The sequence below is a fragment of the Lathyrus oleraceus genome, chromosome 7, assembly GCF_024323335.1.
Source record: "Lathyrus oleraceus cultivar Zhongwan6 chromosome 7, CAAS_Psat_ZW6_1.0, whole genome shotgun sequence".
NCBI lineage: Eukaryota > Viridiplantae > Streptophyta > Magnoliopsida > Fabales > Fabaceae > Lathyrus > Lathyrus oleraceus.
Window position 1 is genome coordinate 482,721,289 of NC_066585.1, and position 18,744 is coordinate 482,740,032.

General features: G+C 34.8%; 1 protein-coding gene across 2 annotated transcripts; it reads right to left on the minus strand.

Annotated features, from left to right (window-relative positions):
* Window positions 1-4,894: 4,894 nt before the first annotated feature.
* On the minus strand, window positions 4,895-12,911 carry LOC127107296 (protein transport protein Sec24-like At3g07100). Of its 2 annotated transcripts, none has more exons than XM_051044593.1 (14): window positions 12,665-12,911; window positions 10,962-12,059; window positions 10,740-10,878; window positions 10,044-10,234; window positions 9,232-9,339; window positions 8,920-9,123; window positions 8,162-8,393; window positions 7,153-7,302; window positions 6,844-7,000; window positions 6,532-6,659; window positions 6,112-6,434; window positions 5,843-6,031; window positions 5,348-5,682; window positions 4,895-5,212 (listed from the first exon to the last, which is right to left on the minus strand). In XM_051044593.1, exons 2-13 carry the CDS (start codon window positions 11,988-11,990, stop codon window positions 5,455-5,457), a joined length of 3,078 nt encoding a protein of 1,025 aa, XP_050900550.1. In that variant the 5' UTR covers window positions 11,991-12,059; window positions 12,665-12,911; the 3' UTR covers window positions 4,895-5,212; window positions 5,348-5,454. The 2 variants fall into 2 exon arrangements, with proteins under 2 accessions (XP_050900550.1, XP_050900549.1); XM_051044592.1 differs by having other exon boundaries at window positions 4,895-5,234.
* Between the last annotated feature and the right edge of the window lie 5,833 nt (window positions 12,912-18,744).

Here is an 18,744-nt window from a genome sequence, read left to right on the forward strand (position 1 = left end):
GGAGGTCAGTGGTAAAGAAGGGTGTGATAATAAGTGTTATACATTGCACCATAAGCAAGTAACCATAGTAAAAATTGTATAGCACGCAATATATAACCATGGTTGTAAAATCCAACAATGATGAAAAGTGGAATGTTCATTGGTTTGATACTCAACGACAACATTTTTACATTTTCAAATGAAAATCACTATATTTCACCACTTTTATAGCTTCCAATCATGGTGATATATACACTTGAGTTTATTATAGCTTATTAGAAATGCTTATTTCATCAACTGCTCCCTGAACATATAACATTTTAATCTAATTTAGAAAATAATAATATGACAAATTAAGTTATATTAGAAGAACAAGTTACACTAATCAATATTTTTTGAGATTTTTGCAATTCATTATTCGTATCTCGCTCTTTAATAATTAGAATTTGTTTCAATACCTCTAATTCTTCAACCGACATTTCCTTCTCCACTAACTCATTATGCAAAATATCACTTTATAGACAAAACTAGTAGAGAAGGAAGTGATGGTCTAAGAATTAGAAATATTGAATCAAGTTATAATCGTTAAAGAGAGAGATACAAATAATGGATTGTGGAAAACTCGAAAAACGTTGATTAATGTAATTTATTTTCTAATATAACTTAAATTATCATATTATTATTTTCTAATTCAATTCGAAAGGTTATATATTCAGTTAGGGGTTGGTAAAATACTCAAACCAAATATCATCTTCTATGACATGTTGGCTAAACGAAATGAAATCTATAATGTACAAGGAATAACATTAACAATAACACACCTCAACAAACACATCAGAAATAACACAAACATGTATCAACAAAAACAACTACTTACCTCAATAAAAACATCCACATACCTCAACAAAAACATCAACATACCTTAACAAAAACATCTATAATAACATAAACAACAACATTTATCAACAAATACACCAACTTACCTTAATAAAATAACAACATATCTCAACAAAAACATCCACATACCTCAACAAAAACATCTACAATAACAAAAGCAACAACTTACCTTAATAAAACATCAACATACATAAACATCAACATACATAAACAAAAACATCAAAATATCTAAATAAAAACATATACAATAATACAAACAACAACATACAACCCCTATAAAAACAACAACATACCTCAACAAAATCATCAACATAACGAAAGAAAAAAATAAAAAATAATATAAACACCAAGATACAAGTTAAAAGAAACAACAAAATAACTAAACAAAAATCAATAACATACAACCTTTAAGGGTTTACTGTCTCAACAACAAGAAAAACAAAAAATCATAAACAACAAATATTTTGAACAACAAAAACAACATAACTCATAACATGAATGGTGAAAATATCTCACGTACCTGAAATGTGAATATGACGTCAAAGAAATGAGTTTTGTGTTTCCGTCTTGCATGTTCCGTGACACCTTTCCTTGATCCATACAAGTCGAAGAAGATAAGTTGGTTTTTTATGAATAAATGGTGTGCAAACGTTAATGGAGATTGGGATAAGGCATGAGAGAGATGTTAGGGGTTTACATTAGGAGAGGTACGACTGTTCTGTACAAAAATCAGAAAAGTTTCGCTTATATATATAATAAGTTTCACCACGGTTGATACTACAAGCCGTGATGAAATGTCTATAATAGAAATGTAAAAATTAAGGGGACACACCCTTTTTGTAATGAAAAAATACAAAATTACTGATGCTGAGATTTGAACCGTGTCACTTCTTAACTTATCACCACAGTTGTTAGTTTGGACCATGGTGAAAAATATTTTAATAATTAACAAAAAATAAAGGCACCTAAAGATGAGTTATTATTTTGATGGAATAAATGACCAAAGTAAGAAGATGTTACAAAATGTCTATTTTGTTGTAGTGCTTCCATAACATGTGCATCTGATAGTAGTGCAATACAACCTAAGATGATTCAACAAATGGTACTTTATGCCCTTTTAGCCTTGACTATTTAGGCTAAGTCATCTAATGTTTCCTCTCCCATGGTTTCTTGATTCCGGTTCATCTAATCACATGACGGGTTCCTCTGAATAGTTGCATAATTTGTATTCTTATCATGGTAATAAAAAAATGTAAATTGTCGATGGTAATATCCTTTCTATCACAAATGTTAGTGACATAAATTTAGACTTTTGGAATGTGCTTGTATTACCTAGACTCACTTTCAATTTATTATATGTGGGTCAATTAGTGGATAATAATAATAATGTAATTTTTCTCGTGTTGGTTATCTTGTGCAGAAGAAGGTGCCATGGAAGATGATCGTGAATGAGCCTAAAGTGGAAAGATTGTTTTCACTTTAATTTACCTCTAATCATTTATATCTTACTTATAATAATGTTTTGAATTTCTACGAGTATTGGAATAAAAAGTTAGATCATCCAAACTCTCTTGTTGTATCTATTTATTTAAACTTGGTTAGTTGAGAAATAAAAATGGTGTTTCTAGTGTTTATGTTTCATATTCGGTTTGTAAATTATCTAAAAGTAAAATACATTGTGCTTCCAATTATTTTAAAATGATTCATAGTGATGCGTAGGGGCATGTCTCTTGTAACATCTCATGCTTATTATAAATATTTTATCACATTTAGTGACAAACACACTCATTTTACTTGGATATATCTTACGCAATCTAAATATGATGTGTTTTCAATGTTTCAAAAAAAATTTGTAGGTTGAAACTCAGTTCCAAGTAATTGTTGAAATTTTTTGCTTTGATTATGACGGTGAATTTTTCTCATGAGTTTCAGGAGTACATTCAACAAAAATACATTTTGTCTCAATGATCTTGTCCCAATACGCCTCTGACAAAATGAGATGGAAGAGCATAAAAATTACCGTTGGCTTGATGTAATGTGCACCTTACTTTTCCAGGCTTCTATAGCATCCAGGTTTTAGATGGAGTCTCTTTCCATAGTTGTCTTCTTTTTCAATAGCTAGGCTTATTGACCTTGATCCTCCCTTTTTCATCTTTTTAAATCTCAACCTGATTATAGTAAACTATGTGTGTGTGCGCGCGTGTGCTTATGCTTGTGCGTATGTGTGTCCTACGTTTGAAAGACATAAGTTTTCACATTTTTAGAAATGTGATATTTTTTGATAATCAATTTATGTTGCACTGTCTTTCTTATGCCATGAATGATATTGCTAGTCTTCCTAAATTTTCAATTATGCCTTAGTCTATTGAACATTTTAAACCATGTAATATATATGTGTTAGCTAAGATTTTCGATAGAAGGGAAAATCTCAACATGAGCATAAGTTAAGGGCAATGAAATGCTCAATGACGCGTACATTGTAGAAGTCTCAAAAGAGAAAAATGGGACTTAATATTTCCTAGAATGCGTTTGGAAGATTGTTCAACAACTATATTTCGACAGAGGTAAGTGCGTCTAAGTAACAGTTATCTGAGCGCGAAAAAGCGTTTTGTTTAAAAATTAATAATTACTTCTTAGTTTTATCCTGAAGACACGCGGAGGGAATGCAGGGGCGAAATTCATGCAGAAGCCTACATGGCTAAAGCTGAAGAATGGAATGTTAAGAAGCAGTTATTTCATATTAGTATACATAGAGTTTCTAGTGGTAGAATTTGACGTGCTCATTTGTTTTCATCACAGAATCTCACATACACTCAAAGTACCAGCGTAAGAGAAACGAATTTGATTAAGAGAATGTATGAACTTTGAAACGCCATATTTACTTCAATGCAAAGTCTTTAAATTCCTTTACGATTTATGCCTAGTTGCCTTCATTTTTATCTCACATACATTATCGTTTTACATTTTTGTTCATACAATCTTCCTTTTCTTCATTTACTATCAAAATCCTATTTTTACATCACTTTTACAACGATTTCGATCAAGTCGAAATCAATCTTTTGTCAATCAACACTATAAAAGTACAATTTTTTAGCAGTATGTTCTAGGATTATCTAGTTAATCCTGCAAGTAATCTTTAATTAAGAGACTAACGGTTGTTTATGAAATTTCAATGTAAACAATATGTCAGACAACAGGCTCCCACTCCCATTCCCGACAATTATCTGCCACCTAATCCTAAACCGAATTTGGTTGAATATCTCAAGCTCCGAATAGATATTCATCAACCGAGTATGATTTCTGACATACTTCTCTACATGCCCCACTCTCTAGTATATTGATTCCTACTTATTGCTCACAAGATGCTAAAGATGTGTGTGAGATAAAATCAATGAATGAGAAGCTTCAACCTCTTTAAGAGAATTTTACATGAAATATTGTCTCTTGTCCTCTTGATGTCAAACCCATAGGCTACAAATTAGTGTATTCTATGAAACTGAATTTTGATGGCTTTCTCAACCGTTACAATACTCGATCGACTTTCTCAACCGTTAGAATACTCGATCGGTTGATTTAGAAAACAAACATGAATATGAGATTGATTATGGTAAGACATTTGCAACAATTTCTAAAATGACATTTGTTTGCCCTATAATTTTTATAGCAACTTCGAATGGATGGTCTCTTCATCAAATGAATGTGAAAAATGCATTTCTTCATGGCAATCTGATTGAAAATATTTATAGGACTCCTCGTCAAACTTGATTCTCTTCCTATAAAGGTGTGTGTAAACCCAAACGCTCCTTATATAGGTTGAAACAAACGCATAAAGCTCGTTATGAGAACTAATTAAATTAACTTACCTAAAAAGCTATTAGCTACTAAAAATAAAATTATAAACTCTCAGAGAAAATAATGATTGTCAAAATTAGTGTTTTTAAAACATAAGAATTTATAATCTATAAACTCAAAAAATAGTCTTCTCAAACATAGTCTAAATCACAAAGAAAGACAACACTTTCAAACAAGAAATATCAAGGTAAGTAATAATAATAGTAACCAAACAAAATTCAGTACTATGCAGACTAATTTCACCTTGTCATCTTTTTCTGTCTACTTTCTTTTTCTACAAAAATGACTGAATCGGCCAAACACCAACAATAGAATGAGACAAACTTGTATTGCAAGATAAAAAAATACATGGAACTAAATTGTTTCTTTACTTCATTTTCCTCTATCAAACGGCTGTTCAATCACCACAGTAGAGTTCATCTAACATTCAAGGTTGAACCAAAATTCTCATAGAAGCATCCTTCTTAGGGGTTGCAACGATCAACTAGCCAAGTCATGAAACCACACTTCAACATGCAAAAAGATATTCACAAGGTAAAAAATGCAGTAGTGTCCACTGATCACCAGTGTAATGAATCAGATTTACCTAAAACTTCCTAACAAAGATTACAGTCCATACCTGTATATTATGAGTATTGCACGTGTTGTCGGGATGTCTGTAGCATCAAATCAGCATGCCTGTTGTTACTACCCCTAACAAAGATGACAGTCCGTAGCTATGTATTATCAGTGTTGCACATGTCGGGATATCTGTAGCATCCAATCAGCATACCCGCCATTACCACCCATTTGGTCCTCAACAAGGTTTGCAAGAAGGAGGAATCCTTCTTTGGGCTGTTCACCCTGCCTCACTAGGTGGCACAACTGGTAATATGCTTGATCGCTATTTCTTAATTTTTCAAGTACCCTAGTCAGCCTCCTCGACATTTCATTGTTATGCTCTTTGAGAGTAGCCTGTTATAAAGCAAATTATACACACACAAGAAGCATATGAATTTCAAGTTTTGTTCAACTGGACAAATAAAAGAGGAACACACACATGTTACTCTCTCCTCCTCAGCCTAGAAATATACTTATTATGAAACTATTTTTTTACAGCAAGAGTATACAAGACCTTTGATAATTCTCCCGCAAAGTCCGACCCAAGTAAATTCTTTGCAATATCAGGTGAAATCACTGTACCAAACCATATATTGAACTTGAAACCATCATCATATATATAAAGGCCTCTAGAGTCTAAGCTCTCCCTAGTCAAAGGTAACCTTTTCTCGATACTTTTGAAGTCATTAGCCTGTACGGATGCCTGGAACACAAACAGAAATAACTCAAGGATCTGACAGTTAAACCTTTTCATTGGTAAATTTGAAAGGGCAAAAAACACACCTGCTGAAGATATTCATCAAGTCGAATCAAGCTAGGATAGAGAAGTTTCAACAATCTTTTTATAGGATGAGCCATAATTGTATGTCCTGCTGCACATCGTTCATCCAGTGGAACATCACCATACCCTCCACGTAGAGCAGTTGATCTACAAAGAGCTAATCCATACAACATTAGGAAGTTTAAAGACTCAGGATATATCATTCTGTTGGCCGAGCGATGATGCACAGCATAAATATTTCGATACTCCTTCAGGGCTTTCACAATTCTCAGTTGCAACGCACTCCGTGCATCTTCCAGTTTATAGGACAATGTTTTCTCAATTGCTACAAATATGACAGAACTGTATAAGATAGAAACAAACATATCTATCACCTATGATGTCACTACTAGAACACAAGTCCAGAAGTCCTTTTATCCTACCTAACCTACTAAACAGAGATACAATTGCACCAGTATCAGCTAAGCGATAGATATCAGCCAAGTCTGTAACTACTGGCAGTGCCATCGTGTGTACTCTTATACGCCTTTCTCCACAAGAAGCAGTGTAACTATTTTGTTGTTAGGGAAGAAACTTTTTTCTTTTTTTAAATTCACATTCTAAATATCCTACTAACAAAAGTTAGCTAAATATCAACCATGATAGACATTCAGACAAATGCTAAACAGTGGAGGAGAAATAGTAAAACCAAAGCATGATAAAGATAAGCTGAAAGATAAGCATGATAAGGATACAGCAATGCAACTTGAAAATAAACTGCCTGAGTTGTCAATAATGTCTCTTCAAGTGTTAACTGCATGGCAAAGGCTTTATCACAATCTACAGCTGGAAGTGCCAACAAATCCGTGGACTTTAGCATGAAGTTTCCATGAAAAGTTGTGAAACGAACACCTAGAAGCATAGATAATTATTAGCAATTGTATTTGTAAGCGTGTCTGTTTAATCATATATGTTTAATTTTATATACACGTTGTATAAACCCGAAGATGAACAAAAGGAGGCAAGGAAGGTATATATTTCCAAGATATAACGAATGCACAGACCTTTTCCACATCTAACACGCATTACAGCTTCCCATGCAGTCTCTCTAGTGAGGTCTCTTCTTAATTCATGTCTCAATTTCTCCCCGTGAATAGATGATTGGAAATCTGGATAGTAATACACTTGACCAGCAGTGTACTTTGCCAGAGTTCCTAATCAGACAATAAATATAAATACATAATTTACTTAGTGTATAAGATCATTATCATGTACGACTAAATGCTTAGAAGACCACAAATTCTGAGAAAACATTAACAAACAGAATTGTTGTAAAAAAAAAAAAATCAAAAAGAATTACAGCGGGACAAGGGATGCATTATTTAAAGATATAACTACTACAAATTAACATATAATTCGTGAGTTCATTTTGAGCATTAACAAACAATTTTTTTTCTTTCAAATCCATGAATGAGAGTATCAGTTAAAATTTCACACATCTTTAATCACAACACCATCAGGGACAAAATATGGCAATCATTCCATTAAGTTTTTTCTTTTAAAATAATAATAGTAATAATAATAATACAAGTGACTTGATATTATTATTATTATTATTATTATTATTATTATTATTATTATTTTAATTTAGGATTTAGTCTTCGTATCCCTGTAAATAGAGACTAGTGTTTAGTCTTTTGTATGAAGTCACTACCACAACATTTTTCTATTAATTTAGGATTCAGTCTTCGTATCCCTGTAAATAGAGACTATTGTATGAAGTCACTACCACAAGTGATTATCAATAATATTTGAGGATTTTATTATTTTCTCTCTTCCTTTTTATCTAAAATCCCTCAACTTCAAGCATTTTAAAATGAACATGAGTCAAACTCGAATTTAACACAGTTAAAGCTCATAAACTCACGGCATCAAGCCATCCTAAAACGACGCTGCAACAAAACAATCATCAGATATATCAATCAGAAATTCTCTAAATTCTAATCCAGAGCAACAGGTTCTGCACTAATATGGCATGCGAAAGTTAGAAGAAATAGTATAATTTTTTTTTACCTAAGGAGGCGATGTCAGTGTACTTATCACTGAATGCATATATATTTGCTGAAATTTGACACTTAGACAACTCAGCAGCCACTTGCTTGTAAAACGGTTCTTCGGGAAGTCTCAAACCAGGTTCCTTATCTGTCCCATAAATACGAGAATCATCTCCGCGTAATTTTAAGCGGCCAATACCAAGAGATGGTAGTGTGTTTTGAAAAATTAACAATTTCCCTCCAAGTTTACTCTGCAAAGAGAGGCACGGAAAGAACACAACAAAGTAGTGCATAAGAAAAATGAAATTGTCAAATGTACTGGAAAACACACTCAAAAGTCGATAACTTCAAGGCAGACAGTGTTCACTTAAGTTTGGATAGCATAGATTCCTCCTAACGCAACCTGCTTCTTTTTTTGAGTTTCCCTAAATTGGGGGATTCTAGTCTTAAAGGCAAAATATAAACCCCATGCCTATGCAAGGTGAGGACTATCTTCTCTTCCTAGTTCCCCTTTCTTTCCCTCCTCTGAGAGATATCATCAAATGTCGTCCCTTCCTTTTCCTTCCAACTCCAAAATAAACTCTTACACATATGACTGAGTAACTCTGTTTCAATTAATTGCAAATTATATCATATGATTAAAAAAGTGTTATCATAAAAAGAATCATAATAGAAAGTAAGTGAACAAACAACCAAGCCTTATCCTACTGAGTGAGATCGACTGCATGAATCAACTTTCGCCATAATATTCTATCAAGTTATGATAAAAAAAATTACCATAACCATTAAAGCAGCCTTAATAGCCGGACCAAAAGCTGATTCCAGATTAGCATTGTCCTGGAACATAGTTGGCAAGCTATCTAGGAAGCTCTCCACCACACTTCTTGATTCAGATAAGTTAACAAGAAGATCATCTGGCAGTGGAATAAATATGTCATCCAGATCAGAGACAACTAACATCTGTGGTTGAGTCAAGGATGACTGCAAAGGCATAATTCATAGAATGATTAGTACAAGTCATGGCCTAATAAAAGGGAAACAGACCACATTAACAGTGGTAGTGCACTAAAAGCTAATAGTTTTACCAACCTTCATATTGTAAAAATGAATAGTGCTGTCGAAAGTTGCAAACCCTATTTGTGTTCGTGATAAGCCAGGCAGCTCATCTAAGCAAGACTTGATTGTTTGGGCTACAGCCTGGGTTGCCAACAATTACTTCAGAAATCAAGATAAAGTGTGGCTAAACCTTCGAAATGGTTGGGACAAACATTTATTCGGTAACCCCAAATACAAATTGCATTCCATAACCCAAAACTGCCCAGAAAAAAATCACCTAGGACTATTTTGCAAGGAGTAAATTACTTCAGCAAATTTTCATTTTCGTATTTTAACCTTTTGATATATTGGGACACTTCCGTCCTTGCATTATCGAAACAAAACTAGTTCCTGGAAAATTACTTTTGGCAAATATTTCAAAATAAAACTCGTATTCTAGAAGTTATTCTGCACAAATTACCCAAACATTTCAGTTATCACTAAATTACTCAAAGGGGAAAGTTTTGAATCATTAAAATCATGTAAAAATACAATGTACAAAGCTTAGTGGAGAAAAACCATATTTATTAAGATTTTTAGTATGCAGATCACTTTCTTCTCCAAATGAACTAGTCTAAGACAAAATACATTAAACCATAACTCTTTTGGTTTTTGGTCACCAAAACCAAGTTTTATCAAGCATGTATTTAGAAGGGCCCCGAGTCTTTAATTCCCATAAAAATAAGGCCGTATTTTGCACAAAAGTAAAGTTTATTTATTTTTCATGAAAAAAAAGCGAAAACTCTAATGATTAAGACTCGGTATGCAGTACAAGTTATACAATGTGCCAGAAATGAAGTGCTTACCGCAATCATGCCACTTCTAGCTGCAGACATGGAAACATCGATGAGGAAGAAATATAATGGGGGCATAGGAGGCCGCACCATATACTCAGTAGGAGCAACAAATTCTACAGTACCCTTTGTAAGCTCGGGTCGTTGATTCAAATCAACTCTTTGGCCAGTGGCATCTAATTGTGCATAGTATTCACTAGGAACTACAAATATGGCACAATAGTTTAACAACTTAAGAAAAACATTTCAACTAATTACAATATGCATAATATATCTGACACAAAAAAAGTAGGTTTCAACACTAGCTCTGGAAATTGCATGCAAGTAACCTGTCTGGTTTCACATCATAGCAGATCTATAACGCACATATCATGACAGTATAAATATACAGCACAACTGAAATGAATATGCTGACTCCGAAAAATCAGAGAGCAAGTTGCACTCCCATGACACTGCCCCATAATCCACGTTATACAGGCAAACAAATCAAGTATTTTGCATTTGTTTATTTATCAAGTGTGTTTTGGGCATTATCCAATAGAAATCAATGATACGGAAATTGATGAATTATAAGGGCCTCTAATAAAATCATCTCTTATACACAAATGTGCAGGCCTGATGAACCTGAAACTTGATTTCAACCATTTTCTTCCTTAATGACTTTTCAGTAAATAAGACAAAAGACACCGCTACGGGAGTAAAACGTACCATCATTAAGTGTGGTGCATGCATTGCACCTGAACTTTCTTCCAACGTCTGTAAATGTCATATAAGGATTCACATATGTGCGGCATCTTCTACAGCGCACAACACTAGCTGGAGCAAAACTAATTATAGGCACCTCTTCCTGAAAATAAAGAGCAACAAAGAAAGGTAAATAACGTGATCAGTAAGTAAATGCTCATCAAACAAGTAAACAAAGGCACTAACCCCATCAGGAGATTCAGCAAGCGGACATATTACTGCTCCAAGAGGCAGATACCACCTTGAAGCTAAGGACTGGGAGTTAGGAATTCCACTGGTCGTGAATCGTAGATATCTGGGATTGCAGTTCATAGGATACATCTCAGTCAAATTTGTCGGCTCCACATCACCATCCAACGGCCTAGGAAGTTCTTTAGCATCAAATAATGGATCCATTGTTCCAGGGCGAGTTTGCATTGTGATTGACCTGAAGTCTTCTGTTAAGCCTTGAATGGGACCAGTAAGGGGTATTGATCCTGGCTGCTGTGTAGGCTGGATACCTAGTGGATTAGGCATTGGAAGTGATGGAGTGTAGCCGCCTTGATGAGGTGAAAAAGGAGAAGATGCTGCAGTTCCATAATTTCCTTGACTAGCCGGAATAGAGGAATGCATAGGTGGAGCATGCATTTCAGCACCAGGCTGCATACGGGCGTATCCAGGAAAAGATGGCTGATATTGAGAAAGAGGGGGAACATTTGAACCAATAGGTGGACATTCCATTGGAACATTAGGCATTTGCGGCTGAGGTGGAAGAGATGAGAGTAAAGGAGGTGCTTGATTTGCAGGAGGTGGAAGAGATGAGATAAAAGGAAGTGTTTGATTTGCAGGAGGTTGAATTGATTGTTGTTCCATGGGTGCAGCCCATGTAAGAGGAGGCTGAGCCATCGAGGAAAAGGCCGGTGGTGGAAAATGCTGGAAAGGTCCAACAGCCGGCATTGTGGGGACATTAGATGATGGGGGAGGGGGAGGAAGAGGCTCGGATGGGTAATTTAACCTTGGTGGTGCAGGTCTAAAACAAGGTGCCCCAGGTTGAACTGCAGGTCCTGACAATGAAAATGGCACGGTGGTTTCAGGAGGAGTAGGTCGGAAAGAAGGAGGCTCTGATGCAGCAGCGAATCCTATCGATGAAAAAGATGGCATAGCTTGGGAAGAAACAAAAGGTAGGGAAATAGGTCTTGCAGGGAAGCCTGTACGATCTATGTTTTTAGTCCCCATAGATTACAATGTAGAAAGATCCAAATCACTCTGCTTTTATTTGATGAAAACCTTGTTCCATCACCAAGCCTATTAGAAGATAAAAAACATTTTTGATTTATGAAATGCTTGATATATAGAGAAACAACAAAATACATTACAATTCAGAGTTCACAACAAAGTTCAAATCAACAATAATTGTTAGAACTCGGATGAATATGAAGTGCTTTGGATCACTTTTCTACACTCAACTAGTCTTAGGTAATGTTTAGAATGACTTAAAATCCCTTGTAGAGTGATTTTTTCCGTCTCTCCGAATTGAGGGGATTTGAAGGGGAGGGATATTAAAATATACTAACTTCTTTCTCAAGTCACCGCATATGCTAGAATCATTGTTGCTGCCATTTTTCACATCAACCAAAGTTGAGCTTAGGGCGGACGCACACACCCCTCGAATGTGTTAAATTTCAATTTACTGCCCTATATATTTTGCATTTTGATCCCCTAAATGTGATGTTTTGCACCACATCCCTAAATCCCAACACACTCTCATCCCCTCAATCACAAACACACAAGAAAAACGAAAGTAATGTCTAAATAATTTCATCCAAAGTAAAGACAAAATCAACTGAAAAATTCCCCTCTAAAATTATCAACCGAAATCTACACAAAAATCAACTGAAAATAACACAAACCAGATGCAATGGAAAACCAGATTCGGATCCTTCTATCACTTGCTGCCGGACGTGAAGATGAAGACACAAGCTATTGACGGAGACGGAGATCCGATTCGGCATTAGAGAGAGCAACACTCTCTACCAGTTTCTTTTTCAGTTTTTCAGTTTTTCAGTTGATCAGCGAAGTTTTTTGTTTTTGTAACGAGACATTTTCGTTTTGGATGTGGATCTGTAACCGTTCGTGTGGGCTTTGTTACCGGGCCTTAATTCAAATGAACTTCTAAAGGGCATATATAGGGTTGCTCTTCACCATAGTAGTGAAGAGCCACCGGTGAAAACCCAAAATTACCCCTCTTAAATTTGGAATTATAAGCATTTAAAATATAATACATCTTGTAACTGAATCACCCACTCCATTGTGTCAAAAATTAGTGTGAAAATGTATATTTGTATTAATAGAAGGGTGAGTCGGTATCTCCACTTTTGTAATAACCATCATACACATTTTTAATTCATGGTAGTGTGTTTATTTCACAACTCAATGAATAGTTTGGAAGTATACTTCTGTACAAACCTTCAAGACAGTTAGTTTCCATCATAGGCAGTAAAATTGTTATCAATTTTTTTACATTTTTTAAGAAACCTTATATTTTAGGCCATTTTTACTAAGTATATATTCAATTAAATCATATAATTTAATTAAAATGTCATATATTAGTTTAATTAAAATTCATAATCAAATATCATTGTTGACAAATTACAAACCGTAATACAAATATTATCATAATACAAGTAAAAGTAAACTATTGGGTATATCTGACCCCCTCCATCCTAGGTTCCTTCTCTGCCTCCTGTACCGTAAGGCACTATGTGCCTTGGCTATCCTGACCTATACGATGGCCATCCCAAGACTTCCTTTCTCGAACTCCCATATCTTTATATCCTATTTTCCAATTGCCACGATACGTTGACAAATGGGCAAGACATCAATGACATGGTCATCCCTACCTTATTCCTCTTCCAATATCTTCTAATGAGCTGACCTAGGTGAATCTCCCTTAGCATCTGGTGTCATGTAAGGATGTGGCACTTTAAAAAACCATTGGATGTAGCCATATACATTACTTCATGGTTTTCGAGTTGGTACACTTCATGCATCCTCTAGTACCAAATGATTATATAAATCATCAAATATCACATCAATATCTATGCAGAAGATATTGGGAGGAGAAGACATTGTAGGGTCTCTTGGAATACCTTGTAGAAACCAAAGTTGGTGTATGACTCACTCGGGCAGATGCAGAAACATCTGGCGTGACCCACAAGACATCCATATGGAATATAAGGCTATGTCATCCAAGGGACGCGTCTGACGGTGATCGACTTACAATGTGTAGCATATATCATCTGCTTTTATGCGGTCAATAAATGATTGAAATTAATTGGTCACCTGATTCTCTCTGAGTGACACAAATGAGGAAACATGTGGCTAAGCCTCGTCATATTCTTCTTGATATAACCAACCGAAGATGCATGGAAAGTGAGAGAGGATTCATGCTTGAAAATGGTTCAAATAAAATATTAGTAATGGTGTAACAAAAGTGTTTTGAAATATTAGTAACAATAAAGGTGAAAATATATTACCGTAAATAGTGTGTTGCTTATTGTCATCTCTCCAATCTTCGAAAGACAAGCTTCGACTAACTTTGAGTATAGGTAAACCAGACAAGTGTCCCTAGTTGTAGTCAATGAAGTATCTAAGGTAAACGACATTGACATAATAAACACTTTGTCCATAAATATGGAAGTGTCAACCAAATACATGAGGTATGACATCAATACACAGGTTATATGATGCAAATCATGTGCATCATCATTATCGGCCTCCAGTACCACAACCAAGTGGTCTTTATATAGCTCATCTGAAAATGCAAATCTAGCATGACACCCTTTGGTGTCATCCATCTTCTTATGTGTATCAGCTGGGCTAGCTCCCAAGTATTACATCATCTTGTCCAGTGCCTCAAGTCTAGATATTCTGAAGTCGTTTAATATTTTTCCCCTGATCGGAAGATGTAGGAGTGATGACACACCATCAAGTGTGATGGACGTCTCACCAATCAGAAGATGAAAATATGACATCTCTGAGTGTCATCTCCCCATAAAAGAAAACAATATACCATGATTAATAACATTATAACCAGTCATGCATAAATACTGCAACCCAGATTGTTGTATTGCATCATAAAACCATATTTCTTTAGGTTGTTGTAGCTTTGCAATCATCTTATCATGGTTGATAAATTTTCTCCTTATCGAATAGATTCAAAACTTGCTTATTTCACCTATTTGAGTTCTCACCGCCCCAAAAACATACTGATAAATATAGCCATTGAAGATTAAACATTATAACTCTTTCACTATTGAATTGATCTACAACTCATAGACAACCTCCATACACAAACAGAGCAATAATATCAACAAGGCATCAACAAGGTTATCGACAAGGTTATCAACAAGGTTAAACAAGACATCAAGACATATCAATGAGAATACATATCATATTAGAGAGTAAAAATATTATAAATGAATCACCTCAAAGGGGTTTTACCCAAACCTCCTTTGGCCACGAACAAAATATCAATTACAAATTACAGTAAAAAAAAAGGGAGAAAACATGAGGGTAAGAACCCCTACCTATCCCTATATTTAACCACTCATATATGAATAATTCCCCCTGCCTCAAATTTTGATATTGGTGAAGCTTTTGGCTTTTTGGGATTTTTCCTCGCTCTCAAAGGTTTCTCCTAGATTTTCCTCTTTCTTTCTCTTTTCCCAAGTTTTGTAGGTACAATACAAAACTCTACCTTATTCTATCTATTTATTCATCCTAATTATCTCAATTCTCCTCTCACCCCTCAATTTTCCTTACACCCTCATTAACTCTATTTTTATTATTATTATTTTAAATCAAATATTCTCTCAATCTAATAAAATAAAAGTAAATCAAATCTCTAATTTTTTTCACTTAAATCTCACCACGCCCTCACATCCTACCAAATACATCACTGAACAACCCAATAATTAAATTCATATTTAATTAAATAAAACACACAACAACCCAAATTAGTATTTAAAATTAATAATAAAAATATCAAAATAATAATAATATTATTATTACTAAAATTTGGGGTGTTACATCACCCACACACAACACCGAAACACCTTCCTTTCCCTTTCGTCCTCACATCAATTTCATAACCACTCTCTCACTCCCGTTCTGACTACCATGAGCTCCTTCTGTCGTTACTCCTCTTCATCGAACCATTAACCACTAGTAACAACAACCATTTGTCACCACACCAACAACACCGCATTCTGATCTCCACCATCATCAGAATTCCTTCAGCATTTTCTTCGCTCAGCTTTATCACCTATCATCAACACACAATGACTTCATAACAACAACAACACATCACCACCTTCGGACGCAACCACTCACTCCTCCATTCACTCCTTAGATCTCTCTCACTAGCAACTGTCGCACCTCAAAAAATGAGTGATAATGCGATCCCTCGCGATAGGACGCGGAAAAAATGTTCGAAACAGAGTCGCCACCGAACTTTATTTATTCCAATGAAGGAATAGGAAAATATCGAGAAAACCTTTAGAAATAAGAATAATGGTCGTCGCAACCATATTCGGGTTCGGGAGTCGATTACGCAAGGGGAAGGTATTAGCACCCCTCACGTCCGTTGTACTCAACGGGAACCTCTTAGTCTGATTTTGCTATTTGACTGTTAATTGACTGTTATTTGCTTGCTTCGAGTGATTAGAATTGATGATAGATATGGATGAAGACCTCGGGAGGGGGAAATGGGAGGTTTTTTATTAGTGTGCTCGCGAAGATAAAGCAATCTCCTGCCTACGTATCCTTATGGTGCAATAAGGAAATCAGAGCAATCGTAGTTCGGGCTACTACGAATATTTGGTGGGTTTTATTTTGATGAACGACTGTATAGGTCGGCGTTCTAACGGCTAAACGCTGGCGTTGTCTACTCTCGGGGGAGGCTCTAGCACTGGTTTGTTGGGCGCATTAGAAAGGATTGACAGTGTTCTTTTGAAAAGGTTTTGGTCACGCGGGGGTGACAAGTTGATTTGATGTGTTTGGGTGTTTGATTGGTTTCGATCGCTCGGGGGTGAGAAATTAGTTTTAATGCGTTTGAGATGTTTTTGGAGAACGACGAAAGATTGAGCAATGTGGTGTTCACCAATCGTCCAATTCTTTCGAGGAGTAATAAGGCGTCCGCCTTCTATTCCTTTTTCATTCAGATTATTTTGAAAGTTTATTTGTGGATGTTGAATACGTATGGTAGTGAGGCGTACGCCTCCTACTTGCTTATTCAAGGAATAACGAGGCGTACGCCACCTATTCCCTTATCCAAGTTTATTTAGCGTGTTTTAGTCGGAAGTCGATAATTTGTGCAATATGGCGTACGCCAATTATCCAAATAATCGAGAGATGGTGAGGCGTACGCCTCCCATCTCTTATCATCCGAAGTTTAAATTAAGAAAGATATGTTTAGATGTTGTATTTGATTCGTGAGAAAGGTTTGAATTTTGGATTGGTAGGTTTGGAAAGGTCGATGATTTGAGTTTACTCGTTTGTGGTTTTGAATTGATGACGAAGATTCGAGCAATGTGGCGTACGTCAATTATTCGAATAGTCGAAAGATAGTGAGGCGTACGCCTCCTATCCTCTTTTCATCTAAAATATAGAATTAAACGTTTGTAGGATTTGTAGAGGATTTATAAAATGATTTGAATGTGATTAAGGTTTTAATTTGATGACGAGAATCCGAGCAATATGGCGTACGCCAATTATTCGAATTATCGAAAGATAGTGAGGCGTACGCCTCCTATCCTCTTTTCATCTGAAATGTGGAGTAAAACAAGATTTGAAATTTGTAAAAATGATTTGAAATAGTAAGATTTGAAGATAATGGTTTGAATAATTTGAATTTGAAAAGTGCTTTGAAATTGTTATGATTTAAGATTTAGTTGGGTGACAAGAACTCGCGCAATATGGCGTACGCCAATTGTTCAAGTGCTTGAGAAATAGTGAAGCGTACGCTTCCTATCTCCTTTTCAACCCAAGTTTATGTTTAGAAAAAAATTCTCTTTGAAATTGAATTTGATTTGAAAAATAACTTGAAGTTGTGAATGAAATGAGTTTTGAAATTGAGTTATTTAAAGAAAATGATTTGTGCTTTTTTTGAAATTTATTTGTGTTGATGAATTGAAATAAAATTGAAATTGAAAAAAAAAGATTTATGAAAAGATGGTTTGGAAAGTGATGATGAAATAATGTGAAGTTGGTAATTGGAAGTAGTTAATCAATCTCTTTTTAACAAAATTAATTTATTAAAATTTGATTAAAGTGATTAATTAAATTAATTAAATTTATTATCAAAATTATTTAATTAAATTAAATAATTAAGTTAACTAAAATTAATTAATAGAAATTAAACTAATTTAAAGATTTTAAAAAACTTAATGAAGTTAAAAGAGAAAGAAGGTGGGTATTAACCGGTATGTGTAAATGAAGATATTCTCGAAACCGGTTTGAGCATAAAGACCATGTGATCGATGTCCTATGCGAGGTTGTAACGCGGTGCAAAATGTACAAATTATTATATTTGAACTTGGACGGCATAACGACATCGAATTACCGCATCCATGGATGTAAGAAAAATCTAATTTAAAAAAAATAAGTTTTAAACAGCAACAACTCAATATAATATTTACATATCATCCAAAAAGTCAGCAGCAACCTAACCCAATTTATTTGCAAAGTTCATATTATTATACCGGCATATCCGGCATCAAAATCCAGCACAAGTAACACTTATCAATACTGTAAAAGGAACCAACTATTATAATGACCCAATCTTAATAATTAATAATGAAGCAAAACTGAAAACTGTCTATTAGAAACCAAATTATATTGCAATGTTTTACCATTAGTAATTAATCAAAACTTAATCAAAAAATAATCCAGAGCATACCCAGTTTATAGCCTATCTACAGAGTTCAAT